The sequence below is a fragment of the Aulostomus chinensis genome, chromosome 3 (genome assembly GCF_037954235.1).
Source record: "Aulostomus chinensis isolate RoL2024-O1b breed Wild chromosome 3, RoL_Achi_v1.0, whole genome shotgun sequence".
In the NCBI taxonomy this organism is placed as follows: Eukaryota; Metazoa; Chordata; class Actinopteri; order Syngnathiformes; family Aulostomidae; genus Aulostomus; species Aulostomus chinensis.
This window is the reverse complement of record NC_141322.1, coordinates 24,323,543-24,349,655: the sequence shown is the minus strand read 5'-3', so window position 1 is coordinate 24,349,655 and position 26,113 is coordinate 24,323,543. Positions and strand designations below refer to the sequence as shown.

At 41.0% G+C, this 26,113-nt stretch overlaps 2 protein-coding genes across 5 annotated transcripts in view; one reads left to right on the top strand and one right to left on the bottom strand.

The window, feature by feature from the left end:
* LOC147268353 (suppressor of tumorigenicity 7 protein-like) overlaps positions 1-26,113 on the top strand; it is a 164,094-nt gene that overhangs the window by 58,052 nt on the left and 79,929 nt on the right. The window lies entirely within an intron of this gene.
* Positions 1-26,113, bottom strand: part of tox2 (TOX high mobility group box family member 2) — a 102,589-nt gene that overhangs the window by 46,186 nt on the left and 30,290 nt on the right. For both annotated transcript variants that reach the window (XM_086199873.1, XM_086199874.1), the window contains exons 2-3: positions 21,432-21,524; positions 4,138-4,197 (exon numbers count right to left, since the gene is read on the bottom strand). In XM_086199873.1, the coding sequence (XP_086055999.1) occupies positions 4,138-4,197; positions 21,432-21,524 (153 nt within the window). The remainder of the gene's footprint in view (positions 1-4,137; positions 4,198-21,431; positions 21,525-26,113) is intronic.

Below are 26,113 nucleotides of genomic sequence, written 5' to 3'. Positions count from 1 at the left end.
ACAATGGTCAGTTGCCACAGGGGCAGACAAAGAGCTTGTTGATGCCAAGACCAGGGTCCCTGACCTTGTCATTGAATCACTAACACTTTGTCACTCTGCCGAGGGGGGGGAGAGACTGGAGGAAAACTAAGCAGGGTCAGACAACAAGGATCATAGGAACATTAATATGACAACGCCACTGACCTTGTTTCTTTGTGACTCATCACGAGAGCAAACCCATCCAAGCATCAAAGTATTCGCTTTGGTTACTTAGCCAGACTCGTCTCTATGTGAATGCATCTTAAAATGGATTTGTAAGCAGGATTAAATATAGAAATTACATGGACTCACAGGAAGACTCATCATTACAGTAGCTTTGTGATTCTTACACTGAAACAAACAAGCTGATGTTACAGATTCAGAGGTTTGCACCACAACAGAGTCGGCGTCTACATGCGATCTTAAGCAAATTCATCAAGACGTCTTTAAAGGAGTTCACAGAATTGTTCTGAGGTGAGTAGTGATGCACAGTTCACCCTGGTCGGATCAGCTTTCAAGGAAACCTCAGGCATTCGGGCAGGTCAGGTCAAACATCTCTTTTTCTGACACAATCATTGCATGCTAGAGCTGAGAATTACTGATCCACCTTCTCTTCCCCTCTCTTCATCACACAGTCCATAGCTTTCATAGTAAACACGTTCTCTGCTTTTAAACAATAAAAAGGCTTGCTTGCGTCACAATTTGACACATTTCATGTGGTGAGCAAACATCTTTTTATTGGCATTGTCAGCGGTGCTGAAGCAGGGCGACTAAAAGGTCTAATTCTCCTGGCAACACTTAGCTGTACAAAAACAAATAAGATTCAGGCTGATATATTGGAAGGGTTCATTTTCTGAACTTGTCTTTGACACAGGTAACACGCTGCTCTACTCCCGGCACACTGTGAGTCTTCACTGATGTCATGTGAAGCTGCATGAAACTGCAGTTATTCTCTGAATCAGTCTGACCCAACCTACATCTTGTGCTGCTGGTTTCCTCTTGATGTTCCCTTGATGATGCTTTTTTTTTTTTTTTTTTTTTTTTAAGAATTATCCATTATCTTTCACATTTTTTTTGTAACTGTTACAACTTTGGTCAGAGAGGCTCCAGCCCGTTCTCCCTTTTAACCTGACATTGATTCTACAGTGTGAATACCTATGATTCCAGCTTACCGGTGGAACAACAGAGCCACCCCTTAATACATCTTCCTGTGATTTATACAAAGACGATTAAGATGAAATTACGCTGCAGCATTCCCACCTTGAACAAGCTGCGTAAAATGGGCTACTGATACACACTTCCACATAGTTTGTAGGCAGAGCCGCTGACCCAAATGCATTTAAATGCATTGGGGTGTAATGGAGAAAAGAGCAAAAGAGGGGGAGTCGGAATATAGAGAAGAAAGATAACAAAGCAGCAAGCAGAGAAAAGTGAGCTTTAGGCACAATGATTTGTTTTTGTTGAAGCTGGAATGTTAAGAATACAGCTCCTGTATATACTGTACTCCACGTTTCTTCGAGAATTAAAGTGGTGAATAATGATATCCTGCAGCTCTCTTACCTCTCTCTAACTTTCACTGCAAGTCCAGTTTCCTCAGCACAACTCAAGCATGAACACATTCACAGGGTTCTTTTAAACACATTTTACACGATAACTTATCAATCAAAAACCGAACAAGTGGAACAGCCACCAGTACATTAAACTCACATTGCTTCCCCCGTGTAATGGCTGACGGCATGTGACAGTCACTATTCAAATCAGTATAAAATCGTTTTAGATTTTGGGAAGAACTGAGAAACTAACTGCCAATTAGCTAAAATAGCTTAAAGTAATGTTTAAAAGCAGGGGGACAGCAAGCTTTTCTCGAAACATCTCCCCACCCGTGCAGTTTTAAACTAACACTTTAAGGGCTAGCAGAGCAATGGTTCAGTGAGCCCACAGGTTGGTTCAGCTTTTGGTTTAGTATTGCAGTTTTTGGTTGCTGCGATATGTGTAATATCCATGGAAGTACAAGTCGCTGCAAGTACTGGACTCGTTCTGGATGAAATATAAACTGAACCACATAGGTAGAGTAGATGATTAAACCACTGGCTCGTGTGATGGCATTAGCCCCGCCCCTCCCCAACTGTGATGGGATGACTGGGTAAAAAAATTATATTAAGTGCATCTTTTTACCCAAAATTGAACATTTTTCGAATATGTGTAGCCAGAAATCATGAATATCCACTACAGTTTTTGAATTTTATTGGCACTTATGAGTTTTACTTAGTCTTGTGTGTTCTTTTGAGTATTCTCCGCCACTGTATATTCAAAATAAAAAAAAAAAAAAGTTTGGGTGTAATATGGGATTTGGGTGCAGCTAAAGAGGTGCAGCTCAGTGATTTCCTCTACATTTTTTTCATCTCTGTGTTTTGTTGCAGAAGTATGTGTCCACCAATAAGACCCGTTCTGACTCCAGCTGTCAGGCTAAACTTGGTGAAGCGGAGAATGGAGCAAGGCGCATGTCAAATATGAGGGGATTTTGAGTAAACAAAGTATAACAGAGAGCAAAGCAAAATCGTCTCTCATCCCATCACAGTGTTTCATGCCATTTCCCTATCTCTGTCTCCTTCTTTCTTGCGTCTTTGATCCCCACCTCTCTCTCTCTTTCTCTCGCTCTCTGTCTATCTTCTATGCTACATTTGCAGTGTTTTATCTGTCCGTCAGTAATTCAGCAAAAAAAACATTGTGCACATCAGCACAACTTGTAATCAGTCAATCACAATTGCAGTAAAAGTACACGTGCTGAATTCAAATGGGTGATAAAAGCAATGTCTAAATATTTCTTTGACAGCCAAGTATTTAAATGACAAATCTGCCAGATAACAGCACTATGCTTGGAAAAAAAAATCCCTTTGTGACACAGGTCCACATATTTATTGTCAGAATTCTCTAAATCAACTTAACAAATCATGTAGAAAAAGCAATATGAGCAGCTCTGCGTCTCATTCTAGGCTTGGAGCCATACTTTAACAAACCGGAGCATTAAGAAATTAAGCTAAACAGCAAATGAAACAGAAACTCAGAGCTACTGTGGCCTATGGGTCGGTTCTGATAATTGCAATTGACAGGGACAAATTCCCCACTCCCCTGTGTATGTCAGATGGGCTTATTCCCAAACTCCACAAATCCGCCTGTCCAAACACAACCATATGGTCTCCCAGTTGTTCAAGACCAGCTGTGCTACAGTGTATCTGGCGTGGTTGCCTGGTACTGTAGGAGAGCACGGACTCCCCCTCCATTCGAAGTTAATAAATCCTTCACAATGAGGCCAAAACTCACTCTGAGTGAAGCTGAGTTTTCTGCTTGAATTAAAATGAAAATGTGTGCATAGAGGATAACTGTAATTTGAATGTAGTGAATGTCATTTTTATGATGGCAGAATTAGTTTGATGGTTGACACTCTCTCAGAAGGTCGGAGTCCTTGTGATAGATATTTTTAGGTAGTTGCTCTGCTTCCCTCACCCATGTTTGAGAGGAACATTTAATACTGATTTGCAGGAAAGAAGGAACCCTTTTTTTTTTTCTTTAAAGGAAGCTGCTAAGGCTTGGCTGTATTTTAACTGCAGCAGTAACAGTAGCAGACAGATTTGGGACTAAAAACAGTATTAAACCTGCCAGAAGGTCCTGTGTAATGATCGTCAGTTTGTCTGTTCGAAGGATGAGTCAAAAAGTTGTAGATGGATGTCAGTGGTATTTGGTTAGATGATTGAACAGTTGATTTGATTTTGGAATTGACCTGGAACCAGAAGTAGATGTCACAACACCTTCAGGCAGTGATCGCAAATGTCCAAAAAAAAAAAAAAAATCCAGAGAGTCTACAGTGCACACACGCACTGCTGTTGCAACCAAATGTTTCTGCTCCGCTTTAACAACACACTGTAAAACCATAGTATGTTCATAAATTCCCCCCTACAGAGAGATATCATCCCATTAGCAATTTGCCACACATTCTATGAAATGTGGACAATGGAGGAAGGAGAATGGGTTCATAGCGTCTCAGCCTGTAATCGCCAAGAATAAATGAAGTGAGAGGAAAGGAGAGCAGCAGGACTTCTGTTGGAGCCCACTGAAACTCACCTGGTTAGGTGGGAGGAACTCATGGTTGTTTTCATTCATGTACATGTTTTCACCATCAAACTGCAGTGGGGAGGAAAAAAATGAGAAAACAATTAGACACACAGATTGAAGCATCACAACAGGGACAGAAAACAGAGCTTTCCAGTCAGTCAGTGGAGAAGACAGAGACACAGCGTAGCACAACAGGCTAATGACTGCAAGTCCTCGGCTTATTGACCCTGATGCTCTGGTGGATGTCAGTAATTACAGTTCATTAGAGACACTTATAATTAGGCCTTGTCAAAGCGAGTGTAAGTCACACTTTTCGTCTCAGCTTGCCTCCAGCTCGAAACCAAGTGTGTGTGCGCGAGTGTGAGTGTGCACACACCTAGCTGCTGCGATTCCACTGTGTCACAAGGCGAGGAAGACACAACAGTGGTATCACAACACTGAGAGCTCAACAGCCATTGAGTAAGTCAGCCAGCGAGTTGGTTACTAACACACAAAGCAGTGAGGCTGCAAGAACCCTGCTTGTTCACATTTTTGTGATCATGTAGGCAGCAATAAATTGCAAAGGCACATAATGTTAACCACACCAATGATGTCACACCCCCCCCCCCCCAGGACATGCCCCCTCATCCAGACTGAGAGCCAAATGTGACACAAAGTAGTTGTTGTCAGCAAAAGAAATATGAAACCAGAAGTAAAACAAATGATTGTCTGGTTAATGTAAAGGCAGTTGGACTTGACAGTGATCCTTCACACTTACTGAAGAACCAGCAGTCCTGAAAGAACCGCTGGTCCTTGGACACTGACCTGCTGCAGGGCTCAGCTTTCTAGGTGGATACATCCATTATGTAAAGCCTGAATTTTACATTACTTGATCTATGTGCACATGCCTCACACTCCAGGTGCTGAGAGTGTGTTGATTCATTTTTAGTAACCTAGCCACTCACACTCACTGTGCATATTCAATCTCAAATGTAATGACAAGATTTGGTCGTAAACATACATAACAGCCTCTATGGCAGTCTAAGATTTAACTTCCTTATTTCAGACTGTTTAGAGGAACTTCATCCCTTTGTCCGATCGTCACATAATTGAATATCTCCTGACAAAGATTCATCAAAGTATCCATTCTAAAGTTACACATCAATCCATTTTCCCATCGTGGCTCGATGGCCAGAATTAAATCATGTAAAGGTTAAAACTCTCTGCATTCTCTAGAATCACTCCACACTGTGAGAAATTTTGTACATCACACTTATTTCATAAATGTGATTTGAACGGAGCACTTGTCGAAACATAATGCTGCATACTGCTCACATAGTTGAACCCCAGTGATTAACTTGGCACAATATTTAATTTTCTTTTAATGAATTGTATACAAGAAGGTTTCACCCTACTTATCTTGTTAATAATGTAAAGGCTAACAAATGGATGATTGTGATTGATCAAAACTGTGTCCTTTTGTTTCCAGGGGACTGTCTGTGTTTACTTTGGGTCTGACACAAAGTTTTCAGTTAAACTGACAAAGCGACAGGTCCTGCTCAGCCCTGCTGGTTTCCCAGCTTTCTCAAACTGTTACGGGTGAGCCAGAACCAGACTCAGAGGTGTTTTCTCTCTAGGCCAATCACCTTAAAAACATAATTTACACAGATGAAAAATCATCAATCTACCCACTTTACCAACCCTGCCAAAAAGCTGACGTACTAGCGATCAAAAGACCACACAGATGCCACATGTGAGAGCCGAGTTTAGTGTTTTTGCACTTCGCCAGAGAGATGATAAGACTGGCTGATTCAGAGCTCCAGAAACCTAAAGGGGAGACTCAGGTGAGATGAAAGTTGAAGGTTTGAGGTTATATGGAGCAGGAGAAAGATGCGGTGTTGCCCTTAGCTAAAGGGAAAAAAAAAGGAGCAAGTAGGTGAATATTATGTTTAAGTGGGAGTAGAGAAAAAGTGCTAAAGATGTGGAGCGATGGAAGGAAAAGAAAACCAGAGAATGAGGACAGTATTGCAGTCATGAGAGAGTCACACCAGAGAGTTGAAGCAGCAGTCATGGTGATAGAGCCTGTGGTTCTCTGGTTGGATTGTGATTAACACTGTGGGCCACAGCCAGAGGCCACAGCTTGAAACACAATTGTATAAACACACACATGCACACCCCTCCAGAGGTCTTCCCTGTCTCTGTCTGACACTAGTTGACACCAGCCATTTATGAGGAAACAAAACATATCTTAAGAGAGCTTCAAGTGGCTGAGATTCATGGCGGCTGCGACTCAGGTCGAGGATGAATATGTGACACACATTACGTTGAGTATTTCTAAATCTGTGGTAGTTTTGGCTTTTGGCTTCTGGAGATGAAACACTAAACTATACATTTAAGAACTGTTTTGGTTTTCCACAGAGAGCAGACGTACATTCACGTCATTATAACACAGTACACGTCTGCCGACACCTCCAGAATTACAACAGCAGCAATAAACATTGTCTATTTACCAGTGTTGCTCCTAGTTTTGAGAACCTATTTTAGCATCATTGTACAACTGGTGCAACACATTTACACTTAATCATCATGACTGATATTATTTTCAATAGGAAATTGTTTGGTTATTTGGGCTTGTTGGACGTGATTATCCCCCCGCACAAGCAAATACAAGCGGTTTAAACTGCCTTTGAGCCCCTTACAAAAATGATTATTGAATCTGAATCATCAGATCTTCTGTGCCAGTCTAGATCCTGTTATCTGAACTGAAAAACGACAATGAGAATCACTTTCAAGATTTTATACATTTAATATATTATGCTGTATGTTATGCAAAGTCGCTGTAGTGTTAGTATCTTTAGCACTTGGAGCATTAAACAAGTCACAGTACGAAAGCAATTCCATGCAAAATTATTCAATTATAAGTTCCAATTCCCTTTCACACATTGCAAATCAACCTCTGATGGAACTGTTACGTCCAGCACAATGATTTCTGTCTGATAGCGCCATTAGCTTGCAGGAGGAACAATCATTGTGTTCTCCGATGAAAATGAAATTAACTTTCTTTATTGCTTTAGAAAAATGATTTTATATGCTCTCCTAATCACATCATGTTTGATGTGGTGGTGTCTTTGAATAGGTTATTTTCACACCTGTGAACTAGATCTCGATGAGCAAAACAGGATAAGTAGAAAACAATTATCCGGAATGTCAAAGAGCAAAATGAAGTCTGTGCTGCCGCTGCACAGTCAGAGGGAGTCACAGAGGGCAGCCTTGTTAGAATAACAAACAATATCTAAACTGAGGGGAAAGGTAAAAATAATCAGTCCCTGGCTCTTTGTACTAAGAAAATGGTCGTTTAAACTAAGTGGACTATAATCATGTTACAGCACAGATACAGGAAGGGATCTCTGCAGGATCCGAAGGAATGAAAGCTTTACGGGCCTGCCAGCCCTTGATTCACTCCAACCCTGTCTGTATTTTTAAAGGCCCATTTTTGCAATACATTAATTTGCTTTCTTATGTTATAAGTTACAATATGATTTCTACAGGCTTGTGTGCTACAGGCAGCAGGCAAGTGACAGAATTAAATAGGACCAGGAAGGACTAACAAAAATATACCTACCAGGATTAATTAGCACACGTGATTTGTTTCATTTAGTCGGTGCAACTGCTTGTGGACTGGGGAATGATGTGCCGGGATAATTTATTAACAAGGTGCATTAACTTCATTGCTTTCTGGTGGTTTTGCCCTTCTTCCAGTCTTTATGCTAAGCTAAGATAATCACCTGCTGGCTCTGGCTTCATATTTAATGGACAGACATTAAAGAGGTACTTGTCTTCTCATCTGACTCTAGAAAGCTAATATGCATGATTCTCAAAATCTTTAAACTTCCTTAGAAGAAAAAAATATCTTTAAAAAGGCTATTAAACATCATCCAGCTCCAGTTTTGAATGACTTTTTTGGTTAAATACCTGTAATAAGGTCCGTGGATAACACTAGCTAAGGATATTTCAATGTTCTATGGCATAAAGTATGTCAGTAAATGGTGCATTCTTGAATACTTAAGTTAGAAATGGTGGTGAACTACTGGCTGGACAAGACTGCAGGGATGCTTGCAGACATTAAACTCTATTGTTAGTCATAGAAAAGCAGAAATCCAATGTAAAATCCCATTTGCCTTTTTTTTCCAAGAAAACCTATGTTCCAACTTGCCCTACAAATATATGTAACCCCTCCGGCACTTGATTGCAGCCTGGATGAGAAGTAAAAGTAAGTCTAGCGAGGACTTAGCGCCATCCAAATTTGGGTCACAAAATGGATCTTTCGTGTTACACAAGTCCCCATTGTCATACTTACTCAGGCACCCACCTTCCTGAACACACCAAGCCCCCAAAGGACTTCCTCAATGTGTGATTAATTTGAACCTGGACCCCGACCTCCAAATAAGAGCTTTGTTTCATCTGTTCTGGTATTTGTTTAACATTTTCCACACATGGAATGTGACAAAAACCAAGAAAAGCCAAAATGGACACACAGCAACCTACAGATTGAACTTACATAAAACGCACTTAAGAATAGATGAATATGGTTTGGGAAGCCATGTCGTACTATCAGACAAAACTTTGCATGTATAAAGTATTTTGTAATCTTTATTTCACAGATCTTTTTTGTAGAACTATGTTTTGTGTGAGCATTCATATGAGAAATAGTGAGGTTTGTGAGGGAAGGGCGAGCTTGTCGTGTCTCCCTCTGTTTGCTTTCCTGAGGCTTTGAGGTCATTAATCATAGCGGTCAAATCTATAGCAAAACAATTGGGCAAAGGAAAACACAGACAGAAAGAGAAGGTGAAGGGGAGGGGGGAGAAACGGAGGAGAGGGTGAAGGTGAGAAAGAGGTGGAAAACTACAGTGAGATAGAGGAGGGGGTTTGGAAGGAAATACGTTGGACTGAAGCTGAGGAAAGAAAGAAAAGGGACACGTAAGAGACTTGATGCACTTGACTCTTGTTTGTACAGCAGAAATGCAAATACAAGAGAGGTAGTGCGATAGAGAGAGAGAGAGAGAGAGAGAGAGAGAGAGAGAGAGAGAGAAAATAAAGTGGGAGAGAATCTATAAATAGCTTTATGTTTGCGTAAAGCCAAACCAATGTCAGTTTGATGCAGGAAGTGCACCAGAGTCGCAGAGGTTAGAGAACAAATGTTGATTGGAAAACAGCGCATAGCTCCCAAAGCCGTCACACAAGGACTCACATACACGGCTGCTCAAAATTGTATTCATCCATGAATGGATACGCTTCTCCTGCAAAACTACATCACATAACCTTTGAGATTAAAAAAAATAAATAGTGTTAGTGATGGCAGTGAGAGTAATTGGGTCAGTTTGGTATGTATTTTATGTATTTTTTGGCTTTTACAGTAACTTTATTCACTTTTATCCAGCTTATTGTGCAGATTTTGTTTTTTGGGGGGGGTTATTTAAAGGTGGCTGAGGCTGGTTGTGGAAGCATAGCAGAATTTAAAGTTTCTATTCCGTATTGCTATGCTGTCACTCACTATTTGTGCTTTAAAAGAAGTAGGGAGATTTGCAGCTGTGATTCTGGCAACAGAAACCTGTGCTTTTAGTGAGATGTCGACCATTTCAGCTGCTGATGTATTTTTATTTTTACTTAAACTCTAGCCATTTACGTTCTTTAACCTTAACCAGGGTTTTGTGCCTAACCCTGGTAACCACAGCGTTGTTAAATCTATCTTCACACATATTCCATTAAGAATAAAAGCAATGCACAGTATAATCTGCATTATGTATACAAGCACAGTCCCGCACTGGTTTTGAACTCATGACCAATGAATGGCAGGCTTCCTAGCAAGGAGGCCATTAACCCCTGAGTGCGAGTATCCATCGCTCCATCAGTCTCTTCGGGTGTTGGGGGTGAAGTTTATTTTGTACAGCACTGTACTTGCTGGCGAGGGAACAAGAATGAGGAATATGCCTGAATAGTTGTGCATAGCTTATTATAAGCTATAATACATAGGGTTCATGAAAACACACCGCGTTCTTACAAAATAAATCCTGACTGATGCGGGGGTTTTTTTGGATGTTATTAAGAACTGCATATTTCAATTATAGCAGTCATTTCATGCTACATTGCTGCTAATTTGAGTTATCTGTATAAGAGTCTTTTCCCTGTAAGCCTAGTTGTGCTTTACATACTGAACCAGTAACTGTGGCAAGGTATGGTTTAGATTTAAAGAAAGATGAGTTAAAAGAGACACCGATAGGAGGACTTCACCCTCCTTCTAGTCTCTTTTTATGGTTACCGCATGCGCCTCCCCAGTTTTTCACCCCAGCGTAACTAATCGCATGTCAGTCAATGTGCCGATAGAAAGAGACAGCAGTCAAAATACCTGTGTCAGGAGCGTGGTCATTAGAGCATTCAATGACTCGCTGGCAGCCACACACACACACACACACACATGCATAGGAATAACCAAAGCCAAGAGTATGGGGGATGGTGCACTATAAAGCAGATATGGATTGCCTTTGTGAGAGTGTATGAGTGAATATTCTGCTGCTGCTGCTGCTGCTGCTGCTGCTGCATGTGTATTTCACCTTTATGTGTTCCTTATGTGTGTGTGTATATGTTTGCATACTATGTACGATGTGAGCATGCATGCATTATGTTCTTGGCTCTAGATGTGTGCACATTGCATGCATGCCTTTGTGTTTGTGTAATGTATCCTGTCCAATAATACACACATTGATCCCAGCGAGATAAAGATAATAAAGTTAGACCTTCTATAATATTTATTTTCCCATAACAGACCTGCTCGGCCACACCCAGTCATATAACTCCATGCAGATGAAATATGGTCTTCATTATATTTAAGCCTCAACAGACAGAAACTAGTGAGGAGAAACAGAATTGCCCTTCTTTCGTGACTGAAAGAGCACGAAATGAATTGGAGCAGCTGAGATTTTTTACATTACCATGACAAATACAGCGAAATGGGGAGGAGAGACAGAAAGGGGAATGAGAGAGAGAGATAGAGACGGAAAGGGGAGCGAGAGAGAGAGAGAGAGGGAGAGAGAAAGAGAGAGAGAGACATGAGGGCCAGACAGAAAAGGGCGGATCACATAGAAAGACCAAACTGTATGATGAAGAAGAAGAAGAAGAAGGAAAAAAACACATCAGCTCAATTTGTGCTCGTCTGTAAAGATGTGAGCTGAGAGGAGAAATAAAATAAGGCATTTAGCTGGGGATCATGTTAAACCATGCAAGTGAATGAGTCCCCGGAGAAGAGCGTTCCCTCTCTTGCTCATGATGGACTTAATTGCCTCTATCAGTGTTAAGATATAACATTCATCTCAGGTTTATTGCTCGGCTTCATGGGCTTGTCCATCACACTGAAGGGTTTCAAGAGGCGTACTACTCCACAAATGGCACCTTAAAATAAGCGACAGATTACAAAGCATCGTGGGAAATTTATGTCTAAAAAAATTAGTCCTCTGGCTGAGTGGATCTGGTATGAGAGCGGAATTGTTCGGATGGTATGCTGGGTAGATTACTTCTTGGTTTCTGTGTCTTTCACTATGCATGGTTCGTCAGGCTAAAGGCACACACATCTCCCCCACCTCTGACCCCCCAAAAGCTCCGATAGGTGTAGGGTTTCAGATGGCCACACAGTCGTGCCTTTGTGCTCCTGTTAACACAATGAAAACAAAGCTAACACATCAGTGGTATTCAACAACCCCTCCCCCCCCCCCCCCCCCCCCCCCACTCTGTCTGACCTTGACTTCCAACACAGCTCAGGTGGAACACAAATGAATAATCAGTCAATACTGAAATCTGACAACAGCCCAGAACCAACATATCAAAACTTGTGGTAAAGTAAAAACAATTGAATCTCCACATGAACCAAATATTTAGGAATATTCAACAAACCACCAAAGCCTACCTTAATCTACTCAAACTGTTTGCTTCTCCTCCACACTCAGGCTCAAGAACCATGTCTGCGTGTTTCATTAAACTTATCAAATCTACATGCATATATCATACACGACACACACAATAGGAGCCTTTCAAGGGCAGCCCCAGAGGAAGCCAACAAAGGGCCCTCTCTTTCAGACACGAGTCAAGTCATTCAGAAAGAGCCAATTTTGCATGTGTGGCTCTTCCTCTCCAACGAACCCAAAAGTGCAATTTCACCAAGTCAAGAAACTGTCAGAAAAGAGGAGAAAAAAGAACAGCAAGATAGCAGTTTTTGTTGTTGTTTTACCCCCCCCCCCCCCCACACACACACACACACACACTCACAAGTGCTGTATTCAAAATACACAAGGTCTGGTGCAGAAGTATTCTTCCCTAAAATAGCATCTACAGGCTGAAATAGCTCAGACCTTGAAGGAAATACCAATCAGAGATTTTTGAGCAATTGAGGACTTCTTGCATTCAGAAATGTTCTTTTTTTTGTGCATCACTATGGTTCACTCCATCTCAGAGGTTATACTTTCAGCTCAGTGCCATCACCAGACTGGGTGTAAATTGCAACAAAAAAAAAAGTTGGATTACAATCATTAGTGACAATACTTTATTTGTTTTTTGTTTTTTTACATTCAGTGCTTCAGTTTTTAACATCCTATATATTATGGGTGTGTTTAAAGTACCCCTCCTGTTAAAAATATGTTTTTTGGTCTTCTCCCTGCAGTTTGAGCTTCATTGTGTAGAATGATGAATGTGCAGAGTTTGACACGAGAAGGTTGTTGTCTCATTCAGGAATGAAAGCGTCAATTTAATCCGCACTCAATGAAAGAGGCGGGCCCCTGAGAAGGATTTATGATATCGCAAATATTTTTGAAGCCATTCAGGCAAAACTCTAGAGGCCTCTCGGCCACAAACTTTGACAGTACAATGTAATGAGACATCTTAAGTCTAGAGGATACACTTGAGATGAAAAATATTTTCATTAATTTCCAAAATTTGTAATTAGGTGGTTATTTTAGGGATTCCAATTTGGGGTTTTGTCAGCAAAAAAAAAAAAAAGTAAGACATCACAAAATAGTGATTTCAAGTGTCTTAATGGTGTGGCGGGGATATTTTAGGATCGTAAATGGTTATGGAAAAAAAAACAAACCCTACTGTTTAAGCAAGGTAAGATTTAGGCAACCAAAACGCTGACTTCAGGGAAACGTTGTAGTTGTGTTACTAAAAAAGGCTAAGTTTAATTGCATGAATGTCAGACATGCTACGCCCATCAGGTCTATACTTCTGCATCCTTCCATGCTACATCAACTACTTTCTGTTTTGCCACTGAACATTGTCGGACAATCATAAAAGCAGACAACCATCTGATATGGGCATTAGCCTTGGAAATGTGGCTGACTAGTCTCTCTGATTTTCTTGATATCTACAAATATTCCTCACCAAAAGATAGACAGTATATATGGCCAGTTACACATAAAGCTCAATAACATAATTACACATTACAATCCTGCAAAATATTAGGATTTCGCAGTAGCATTTAAATTAATGTGACTGTTTCTACAAATCCTTCTAGTGCAGGATTTAAGTCCAAAAAGGGCTAAGAGCTGCCAGATCCTGTGCATGTTAAAGCAAAATCATGATCCAATTTTAAAATTTCCGGAAAAAACATTTGTGTGAACGTGTGGCAGAAATTAGCACATTGAGAGATTTCAATTTTTAGCATGGTTTATAGGAAAACATTGTTAAAACATATTGGTGCACACAATAACATTTATGACCCACCACTTAAATCAGAATTACTTTAACTTCATTCCGGTGTCCACAAGTACAGTCATTTTCAAACATGAATGAAAATGCACTATATTGCACCAGCAGGGAAAAACCCCATCTTGCTGTATTTTAGGGCCCTTACCATGTATTTAAATCTAAATGCAGCATCCAGAAACATCTAGTTTTGTCAATAAGGCTCAAAATAATTCACTGTTCTTTCATTCACTGCCATGCTGACTCCACATCCAGCCTCTGCAGCTCGCAGTCAGGCAGAATTTTCTATTACCAATCTAATTGCACATTCCACCATGACAAGAGCTCATTAAACCTTAATTATACACATGTTGTTTTCTACAAACATCTCCATTTGGGTCTCTCTGCCTTGTAATTGTTCAGCAGGGACAACCAGCTGAGATTTCACAGATTGAGGGTGAATAAGAGAGAGCAAGAAAAGAAAGGAGAGAACGAAGAGGGAGAGGGGAAGAGAAAAATACCACTGAAAGAAAGAGAGGCAGAGAGAGAGAGAGAGAGAGAGAGAGAGAGAGAGAGAGGAGTGTCTGGAAGTAGGTCATGCCTCTCCATAAACAAGGCATGGTTTCTAAAATAATATACCCATCCAGTGGAAGTAATGCCAAACAACTGAGGCGAATGCGGAGCTCATGTAATATTTACAGAGCAACTAATACATAGATGGCAGGTCTCTTTCTCAGGAACCCCCCCCCCCAACCCAGAGGTTTCTCTTTCTTTTTTTTTCATCTGCTTTGGCTTTTTTTTTCCCTACTTGCCATTTGAATTTCAGAGAAAGTCTACTACATTGATATGGCATAAAATGTGTATGTGTGTGTCTCTTCCCCTTTTCTGCCTTTCCAATCTAGTCCTTTCTCTCTCCTCCCCCTCCCTCCATCATTCTCTGCACACTGGCTTTGGCTGTGATGTTTTTTTACACATTTGTTACATGCATGGGAAAGTGGGCCTTAATCCAGACTCTTTGAGGCACGGGTGATGATATTACTGTGGAGAATCAGCCTTTTAGATACTTCTTTATACTCCAGCTGGTGCTGTAAGGTCACCAAGCACTTGTTCAATGTCGAGCCCAGCATGATGCCTCTGGACTCGGGACTAACTGACTGTGTCGACTTCAGGCCAGGCTTTCTGGGCTTTTGACAGTTTCTGGCAATGCTGTTGCAAGAGGGAAAAGACTGTAAAGGAATAGGTCGTCCGCGTATTTGCCGGTCAAAGTCCTGTGAGAAAAACAGTGTTTGCTGATTATTATTTTAGTCGGAGGAGCAGCAGCCCACCTGGTGTGGCAACTGAAGGAGTATGACAGTATAGTATGAGTAGTATTAATTCCTGATGATTAACCTTATTCAGTAATTTCAAGTTTGGCTGAACTCCTCCAGAGCAAACCTGAGAGTATTTCAGACTCATTAAATGAAGGAAACCTCCCATTGTTGTTGCACCAGTAAATCAAAAATCAGTTTTTCCAGGCACTACAACGCATTTGTGCATTGTTTTGATTTTATCTGGTGTAAGCATTTTAGACAAGGCAAATTGTAAAATCTACTCATGTAATTAGACATTCTAAAGCAAAGCTGTAACCTAGTAGGGTTACATAGACAACACTGTGTTAATATTTAAAAATTTTTCTACTTGCTGCTGTCTGTCTGTCTGCGTTAGGGTGGAGACATCCCGTTTATATTTGTAGCAGATCTAAATTCTAAGATATATTCCATTACTTGTTGTTTTTGTTAAAATTGTGAGATTACATTACATTACATTAAATCGACAGTGTTCCGATGCTAAAGTGGGTGTGACAGCGTTACCTGTCAAATGATGTCAAAATCAAGAATTTAATTCCAAATGGTTCAACAGTTTACAGTTTAACCTTGTTGTGCTTTTCTAGACCTTCAGTAAATGAAACTCTGGGGTCATGAGTTTCCACTCGCTGTATTTCCCACCTGTGAATACAACAAACAAATAATTGATTCCATTGCGTTCAGGACAGTCTCCTGTCTCTCAGCATATAAGAATAATTGAAGTAATAACAGTTATGGTCTTTGAGTAACTAATAAGCCAGATTTGAGGAGTCTCAGCTGAGTTCGTCTCATTGAGAATCGCCATGGCAACCTCAAGTGAAGCAGCATCCGGTCTGAATCAGATTAGCTGGTAAGACCGCTTCACTGACGAGCGTGGCGTTTACGTGACCGTCTGTCAATCTGACTTTGATTCTAACTGACTATATGTTATTGTTTAAATGCATTGCTTCATCCTTCCCATCTCCTGTATATGGAACCACTGCTGGTGCTTTTATTTACAACATATTATACGCAAACATAGGCACTTCAGTTTTCACAAAAATAATTATCATGTAGTGCCTCTGGATAGCATCATGAATTCTCAGGAAATATTACTTGATCCTTGGCGACAGTCCACTGTCTCTGAGCGCACTTCATTTTGCATACATTTGCTATGTTATGATTAATAAACAAGTAATAAAACATGTTCATTTATAATATCATATCGATTTCCTCCATGTGCATGCTCCCAACACTTAGAACCCAAAAAGCTTCATCTGTCCATGCTGAGCCTCTCAGTCATCGCTGGGGACCTTATCAGCCTCTCACTGTTGACATTTCCTGTAGGCATCACTGATACTCAGCCAGCAGCAGAAAAATAAATATCCTGCCATCAGATCTCTCCTGCTTTGATATATTACAATTATCTTGGCAATGTTGTAACAGCAGGCATTTGTTTTGTGCCTCTGTTTTGTTTGTTTGGGTTTTTTTTGTTTTGTTTTCTTGTTGTTTTTTTCAGAGTTGGTTGGTTGAAATCTTCCATTCTTAGCACAATTACAGTGGAACATCACTCAGTCCTCGCCAACATCAAACATGCTCGCTGTACGGTGTAATGTGAGCCATGTCGAGATAAACAAGCATGACATATTAAACAGGAAAATGAGTCACTCTTATTATCCCACCAAAATAAATTTGGAGAACACTAATTATAACAACTTGAGCCTGATCCTGACTGATTCAACTCTGCTCTCTGGCTGTATGCATTTATGTATGTACTGTGTGTGTGTGTGTGTGTGTGTGTGTGTGTGTGTGTGTGTGTGTGTGTGTGTCACATTCTTCTCCCGCTGCTTCCTTTAATAGGCAGTCTCTTAGATATTCGCTACAGAATAGCACTCATGCAATATTAATATCCCACCAAAATATGGAAGCCCGAGCCCCCACTCTATCTCTCACTCCCTACATAATTGACTATGCAAGGCTCCAAATCAGCTCGGAAAGAGAGAGAGACAAAGAGAAAAAAACGGGAGAGAGCGAGGGACTTGTAGGAACCAATGGAAAGAGACAGAGGGGAAAAAGAGGAAAACCCTCAGATGATCTTGTCATCTCAGCACGATAGCGGATTCTGAACCTTCACCCTGTGTACCACTGTCAAGGCAGTAGAGCTGAAACAACAACAACAATAACAACAAATGCAACAGAAACTCAAACAATTTGACTCCCTGCAAAGAATACCAGGTCTCTCATAAACCTGAGCTAAAACAAACCACCGCTTTGGAGTTTACTTGTGCGTTACCTTCAAAAATTGTTGTACTTTGCTTTTATATTTGTTATAGTTGCAAAAGTACAAAATAAAAATGACTCTTTAACTTAAAATTATGAAAACTATGTACACATGTTTCATGATGTAAACATCTGAGTATGTTAAATAGACACCACACATGCAACCCAATGTGATAAAACACATTATGTTTGGTTAGATTTTATGTTACATTATCGTAGCCATCCCAGGGTTAGGTACTAAATGTGTCAGGATTAATTTATGGATAATGTGTATAAACTGAGGCAAGACAATCAGAATATTCCAATTTAATTCAAAGGTTACTGAAGATAGAATTTGATAGTGTTGTACAAAGATGTTGTTATGGTTGGTCCCTGAGACGTAGCTATCTCCATCTATCAAGACAGATGATCCAATTTACTTCAATAACAGTTAAAGGAACGATAATGTTTTATTATTTGTGTTGAGTGCAGTTTGCATGTTAAGTATTACAGGAATAGTTCGAGTTTTCTGTAATCGTGTAGGTAGATGAGAAGATCGATACATCTCATCTCAAGTATACAGACTTACAGCCTGAAGGCAATTACCCTGCTGGCTCCATGTAACTACCTGTCATTTTTACTGGAAGTGCACAAATTAACACACCAGATACATGGAGGGATGTGTGTTAATACTTGAACATCATCTGTCTAATATTAGTATTTTTCTTTTTAATATATCACTTTCAGTCTGATGGCCAATATTTACGTCGCCCCAGTTTTGCTTGTCTCTTCTTTGCTCCTCATGTTGTTTATGATGCGTAAACCATCTGGTAAATTCAGTATTCAAAAGCTAAAAAAAAAAAAAAAAAAGTTTCGCAATGTTTACATTTGTGATCTGTTTGAACAAAATTAAAACCTGTTTTTGTACATGTAATATTGACCAAATGAGTGGTAAAAAATATCAACATGTCCGATATTGACAAAAATAATCCAGCACAGTGCATCCATGTATACATGTTACTCAGCTTTAGTCGCGTTGATCTGATTGGCTGTTTTCCCCTGCTTCTGCTCTTTTTTTGCTAAGCTGAGCGCTAAGCTAATCATCTCCCCCATTCTGCTCCCTACTTAACACACCGAGATAGACATCAGACTTTTTATGAAACTCCAAGCGTGTTTTTAGACTCCTACTTGAACTATTATATTATAATATCTGCAATTCATTAAGGTATTGTGTAGTATTTCAACACAATCATAAATTGTAAAAATTTCACACTGTAAGGTTGAAACAGATTCATAAGCAATAAAGAGTACACTCTCTTAGCTATAAATACTCTTTAGAGCCTGTGATATGACAATAGCTCTCCTAACTGGTCTACACGTGGGGATGGCAGGATCAGTGAGGAGCACTGGGGGTCAGGCCCTCCGCACTGAGCACTTTTAAAATGAACTGTACGCATTTAGTGCCATAATAGATGTTGAGAGAAAAGAGAGGCTGCGGGGGCAGAGCTGGGGGGGGGGGGGGGGGGGGGTCGTGTGCACCTTGACAGGAAACACAGAGGTGAAGAGCATGAGTTGGAGGTTAGTTTGACAGAGAGAAGAGAGGTGGTGGTGGAGTAGAAGGGGAAGGGTGGTGGCTGTGGAAGTGCCAAGCCCACTTTTAACTGAAGCAAGAGGAGGTGTGTGTATGTGTGTGAGGAGGGAGGGGGTGGGGTAAAGATTGAGATCAGGCAAAATAAAAGGGGTGTATAAGGGAAGGAAGAGGGGAGGAAGGAGAGAATGGTTGGGGGGGTTGGGAGAGGGGACCTACTGCACCTTGACACTTACTCACACTGCAGCACCTGATAAGTGCGATGGAAAAACGTCTGGTTTCCTCCTGCATGTTAAGTGGTTTATATTCTCCTCCTCTCCATGCAGCCTGTATACAGTGTGCAACTGTACTCGCGATATATAAACCCAGGTAATAACAGACTAAAGGAAGTGAGAGAAAACCATAGAGTGAGAGAGAAAATAGCACACATCGTCTCCTTTTTTATTCTTATCTGTGTGAGTTATCTAAAGTGATGCTGAACTAAACAAACTTATTTCCTCCTTTTACTTTAACGCCCATGCATCCGTTTTAACGTGCCCTTCCTTTTATTAACAACTTGTGCGTAGAGATTTAGATGCAGAGTTTAATTGGTGCAGGATCAAGATGGAGGTGGATATATATCTTTCACACATGTCCTGACAAGAAACTCATTCCCATGATTTGTAAGTGGGTCTCTCCACCGACCAGCATTAACAATATTCACTTTAGATAAAGTATGATCCAGGCCCTGGGAGAGGATGGGTTTCTTAGAAATGCTTTGTTAGCACTCTCCCTCTTGATAAATAATTTAGGACATGTGGCCTGAGACATCAATACAATCTCTGTTGTAATTAAAAAAAGGTGCGCACTAACAATATTACACAGCTTTCGCTTTGTCTGTCTTCACCCCCTCCTCCCTCTCCCTCTCTCTCTCTCTCTCTCTCTCTCTCTCTCTCTCTCTCTCCCACTCTTCCTCTCATTGGGCCCTGGAGCAGTGAGGAGATAATTCAAAAAGCACTTGCATGGAGTGAAACATGAAAAAGGGAGACATGAAATTAAATTCTCCCTTTTCGGTCTATTGTTCTTTCATTTTCCCTCCTTTGTTACATAAATGCATAAAAGCAAGGCCAGCTAGATTCCAATTATGATTTACACAATACTAAAAGATTTCTTTTTTTTATTAGAAAATGAAAGAAAGGTTTCACAAACAAAGTAGACTTACTGTTCCAGCACTTTGTCAAAGTCAAAGTACAGCAAGTGCTGCATCACTAAACCTCAATAAACCTAATCTTGTTCTTTCTCCAAGCGTCTTTATGAAAAACCATATAATAAAATTATTGGAAATTAGACTTTGATGTCCCAAAAGTGAACTAGGGAAAGTAAATTGTTTAAAAAATGCATTAACATTAAGACTTCTCTTTAAAATGAGTCTGAAATAGAAGCATCGTGTCTAAAACCACAGGTTTCTTTGTTCCATATGAAGAAGAGAAGGAGGCAGTTGGTTGGTTTATCAGCTGCTGCAACATGCTTCTCTGAGAAGGTAGCAGCCAAATACCACACAAACCACCACAGCAGACGAGCGCTTTAATAGGAGCTTTGTGGTGGCTGATGGTTTGGGGATGGGGGACTGAGCTATATCTGTGAGCATGAATAGAACCTATGGGGATATAGTGTTTGACCCTTGGGAAAGGTAGACTCTAAGTTAAGCTAGGGCGGCACAGTGGTGCAGTGATTAGCACTGTCGCCTCACAGCAAGAAGGTTCCAGGTTCAAGCCACGACTTGGGCACGGGATCTCTCTGTGTGGAGTTGTGTTCTCCTTGTGCTTGATACTCTGGCTTCCTCCCAAAGTCCAAAAACATGCAAATGGGGACAAGGCAAACTGAATATTCTAAACTGACCGTAGGTGTGACTGAGAGTGTGAATGGTTGTCTGTCTCTATGTGTTGGCCCTGTGATGGACTGGTGACCCGTCCAGGGTGAACTTCTTGCCCGAAGGCTGCTGGGATAGGCTCCAGCCCCCTCGCGACCCTTAACAGGATAAGTGGTAGGTAATGGATGGATGGAAGTTAAGCTAGTGGTCGCCACCTCATTTTTTGAGAAATTTGAGTTGTCTTTTGGTTTTTGTTTTTTTTCCTACTTCCATCAACCTTTTCTCTTACGACACTTCAAAAACGAAACGGAAAACACAACAGCAGAAAATAGGACTAACGTTGAACTTTGAGTTAAATTGTTTTCTTGGTCTAGATGCTGTTGATTGTCCTGAGGAGATGAGGGTGTTTGCTCTGTAAGGACCTCTACGGTGGCTCTCATTGTGTGCTTGTGGGTAAAAAGTAGCATGTAGGTGTAGATGAGAACAAGAAGTGAGGGAGGATGGGTGGGGGTGATGGTGGTGATGGTGGTGGTGGTGGTGGTGGGGGGGGGGGGGTAAAGATGGTGAAGATGATTGGCCTTACCCCAGTAGAGGGCAGTCTTTTGCCGTCAGGGTTTGGGCGCATGGGCAGGGAACTGTAGAGTCTCACACCTCTATCTGCAGCACCGTATCTGCTCTGAGAGGGAAGAGAAAGACATAGGTTTCAGCATGTTTTCTTTGTAGAGTTCAGATTTAAAATGAAACAAATGAAGCACTCAAGAGACGAGGATCACAAAAGTTTGAATTAAACAGTTGTTTTTGATTCCGAGCGCATGGATCACACAGAACTACTCTACATGTTGTCTTCATGTTCACTGGCCTCATTTTGTTTGCCAGTTGAATACATTTCTAAAGTCCGAGAGCTTCTACATTGGCTGCCATGTTAAATCACATCACTGTATTATGGTGATGTACCACACATAATAACTGGATAAGGGAGGCTCAGCAGCAGCACAAATGGAGCAGAGCTGTTGTGATAGGTGGCCAGACCTCCTTAGCTCCACTGTACTCCATTTTTCTTTACATTACACAGCTGATAATTAGGGTGTAGTGGGTCCTAACCTTGCCGTCTCCTCTGTTCACTGCCCCATGGGGGTTTAAACCTGGAGGAGTAGTGGCAAAGCCCTCCAGTGCTTGGGAGCTAATGATTTGCAACAAGTGGTCTCTGCCAAGGGAAGATGAAACAACTCAGTGGGGTTCACACAGTGGCCCACAGCCTCAGCGGGGGTGCATCCCAGGATTCACTTCAAACCTCGCCATCTCTGTCTCAGCCCTCGTCTTTAGCTCCTTTTAAACAGAGATCCTGTTTTACTGACATGATAAAGGCCCCTCATTATGCCAGCTTGGCTTGTCTACACTGAACCAAACCAGTGTGTAGATGTCATTATCTAGATCTGTTCACCAATAAAACTCTATCTGAGTCTATATTTGGACAGAAGTGGGCATGGTTTGTACCAGAAGGTTTTTATTATACAAGATTGGAAGAGAACAAACATCAGCTTTATGTTTTGCTGTAAACATATCATTACTTCATAACGTGTTCAACACTCACGGTAAAAAGAAATCTCTGAACATCATTAAGGACACCAGCCACCACACTCGTGCCCTGTTCTCGCTCCTTCTATCAAAGAAAAACTTTACTGGAGCAAGAAATCTTACACCAATCAATACTTTCTTTGCACAATCAGGCTGCTTAACAGTTGATACTATACACATCAAACACACAGTTATCACTCTTAGGCTGTATAGATATTGTACTTTATTTTTTACCATACTTTATTGTATAACATATATTCTACTGAATGTAGCGCTACTTTAATTGAGACAGAGCGAGCCAGAGCACAAGTATATCATTGTATTTTTTAGGGGTCCCTTAACTTTTCAGCTCAAGATCTCCAAAATCAAGAAGCCACAGACTTGTGACCCCCCACTATCCGCACAGGGGATTGAAGCGCACCAACGATTGCGCACACTTGCCAAATTTAAATTGATGTAAAGCTCAGCTACGAGTTAAGAGTACTATTTCTCAATTCATAAACAACGAAGGCTTTTAAAAGAATTTTTAAATCTGTTTTTATTTCTCCTGAGACACCCTTGGGAACCCCTTTAAATTGGGCAAATGCAAATGTATTCTTCAACTCAATGTGCATTGGCAATGCTCAAGAGTTTCCTGGGCAAAAGCCAAGAGCTCTTTGTCAGGTCAGTTGTTGATACAAATCTGATATAGTCTGCAAGACTTTAAAAGACAAGCAGATGCCACACACCCAGGCTTTAGGATCTTTGGGATATAATGTAAGTGGGCAAAGTTAATGAGTGCATGTACAGCACGTCCCTGACTTCCAGACCCGTCTGCTGCTGCAGTAACCAAAGACATCAACTGCCATTAGCATACATTCATTTAATGTTCTTGCCTATTAATGGTAGAAAAACAGGAATGCAGCTGAACTGCTTCATACAACGTAAAGGTAAATCCAAACCCATTTCATACAACGTGTCAACACGGACGGCGGGATGCTCCAGTATGTTGTTGCTATGGAGATGGCCATCCCTGCCTTTGTTTGTCAATTGGGTGAGAGTTGCATCTAGTCTTCAGATCTGATCTGGCCTTTAAAGGTGGAATGCCCCTCATTTGTTCATTTTGTACAGATGTGCGTGGCAGGTTAATGGCACAGCATCAGTGCCTTGAACAGCATCAGTGCCTTGAACAGGCTGTGTGAACAGGGCTTTTATCTATTTCTTCACTTCACTCTCATCCATCTCACAAGAACTCCTCTGACTCCTTGATATTTTTTCATTCTCACATTAACATCTCTCTTAGCATTTGATGAGAGTGATAACTTTACAATTGTTTGAGTTGATGTGTATTAACCGTACAGAATACACCGAACTGTTCAATGCTGTTTTTACTTCTTCATTAATTTATATATAGAAATGATCACAAATGCAGCTTGCTATGTGTGATGTAGAGTAAGGAAGAAAAAGGAACTATCGTTGAACAAATATCGCATTACCGCTACACCTTTTATTTCACATGCAAGACATACAGTATATGCAAAGGAATAAAATTATTCAAGAGCAGATAGCTTTGCACTGAGGTATGACGTATTTAACAATGACTGAGTGAGAAAGCAACTCTCCACCAACCACAACTGGCCCTGCACTTCTTGAATCTTATCAGACACATTGTGCAGGCATGCACGCGCGCGCGCGCGCACACACACACACACACACACACACCTATTGTGCACATTATCACACTTTTATATTTGAGCTACTTTAAACTCCCCTTTTTTGAGATCGTGTTTATGGGCCTAAATGTATAGTGATTACCATGCAGAGAAACCCGCAAGCAATGTATGCCAACACTTATGTAATGTACCATGCATGATAGATATTCAAGAAATACAGAAGCAGCCTCAAAGAGCATGATTTATAGACTAAAGGCAGTGCAGTGAATGTATTAGCAGGATGCTGATCTAATGGCGTAGACCCATCGCAGACTGTATACAGTGCAGGAGCTCCCCTGAGGCAAAGAGTACTTGCTGTGTAAGGTTTTGATTTCCTGTGCTCATTATGAAAGGTGAAAACAGATGAGTAGACCACAGTGGCCATCTTGTCGATATGGTTCACATAATGATGACACAGTGATATGAAAGAGATCTTTGATTTTTTTCCCCCCTTTTTGCCTCTGTGCTGCACCATCCAGACAAACGGCTAAAAGAAAAAAAGGAAAATTGATGTAATAATATACATTTAAAGTTTCTCCAGACTGAAAATGTGACGTTTGCCTGACTGAAATCGGAGACATGACCTTGTAAGTTTGTTTTGTTGGTTATTTTGTTTGTTTGTTTTTACATCCCCTCTTGCTCCCAAGCAAAGGAGCTACAGTACTGTACTCCATTACTGTACTTTCCTCATCATGGCTTGTTCAATAGCTTGCCAGCGTCACAGTTAAATGAATGCCTCGCAAGACTAGCTGCTTACCCAGCAAAGGAGCCACAGTAAGTGAATGTTTGATATTTGTCCAGTGTGCCAGGCTAATCTGGCCCTGTGGCATACCATTACGGTGCTAATGACAGCTGTCTGCAGCCCGGAGGGGACGCAAGCAGGCCTGGCTGTGCTAACTGGCCCTGACAGACTCATTAGGAGTGCTGGCACCCAGAACAGCAACAGCCAAACTCCACACATTTGGCTCTTAACAGTTTGCATTGTTCTTTACACTTGTTCTCCGGCACCTTTCTTTTGTTTTGTGGCGCTCACTTCAGACACTCTCACACCTCTCACTTGCTGGCTGGCTTTAGGTTTCTCTGATATTTCATCCACACCAGATGCTGCCAGCTGCTACCATCTCTGCTCGGCACCATGTTATGCCTGCATGACCTTGTATTCTTGCCTTGATCTCGTCCACCCACACTGAACAAAATAGACCACAAGTTCACGTTTGTTCGCGCTGCTTTAGTAGTCTCTGAGTAAAGTGGATTAATAATACATGAAGGACTAACTTCTTATCTCAGCGAGAGTTTTTCAGTAACTTTGGGTGAGCGGCCTCAGGAAGATGCTGCACCGCACCAGGAAGAGACTGCCATCCTCTGAAGCTAGTATCAGTTACTGTGGCTGGGCCTGTTTGAGGACAACAGGGACTTCCCCAGACAGAGAGCAAAAGCAAACATTGGCCTGTCGCTTGGCAGGACCGAGCCAATCGGTAGAAGCAGAGCAGGGAGAAAATAAACACAGAGAAAGCCAATGATGGCCGGTCTGAATGTGGAACCATTAACAAGAGGGCGAGGCATACGAGTTAGTCTGTGCAAATGCACCCGGGGAGAAAAAAAAAAACCTCCTGACAAAAGCTTTCAAGCTAAGATTTACTCAAATAATTTACTTGATGGCACCAGACTATCTTCCCTGATAAACATAACTAAGATTGTGTGTAATACTATCTTGGTTATACTGTAAGTACATTTTACTAGAACAAATAAAGTTAAAAAGAGTTATCAGATGGCCTTCAGATAAATATGCAGGCCGATTTGATCAGCAAATATGGAAATGTGAACAATGCAAATGTCAAATAATACTAGTTTTTCTATCTTTTCTGACAATTATAGCCAAAATATTCAATATATTATTCCTTTTTTTAACACTTTGTTTGATTTCTAGAAATCATCTCATCTGTTAGTCTGAGAAAAGACCCGGAGTCCTTCCTCATGTTGACCCCAGTGACGGGACCAG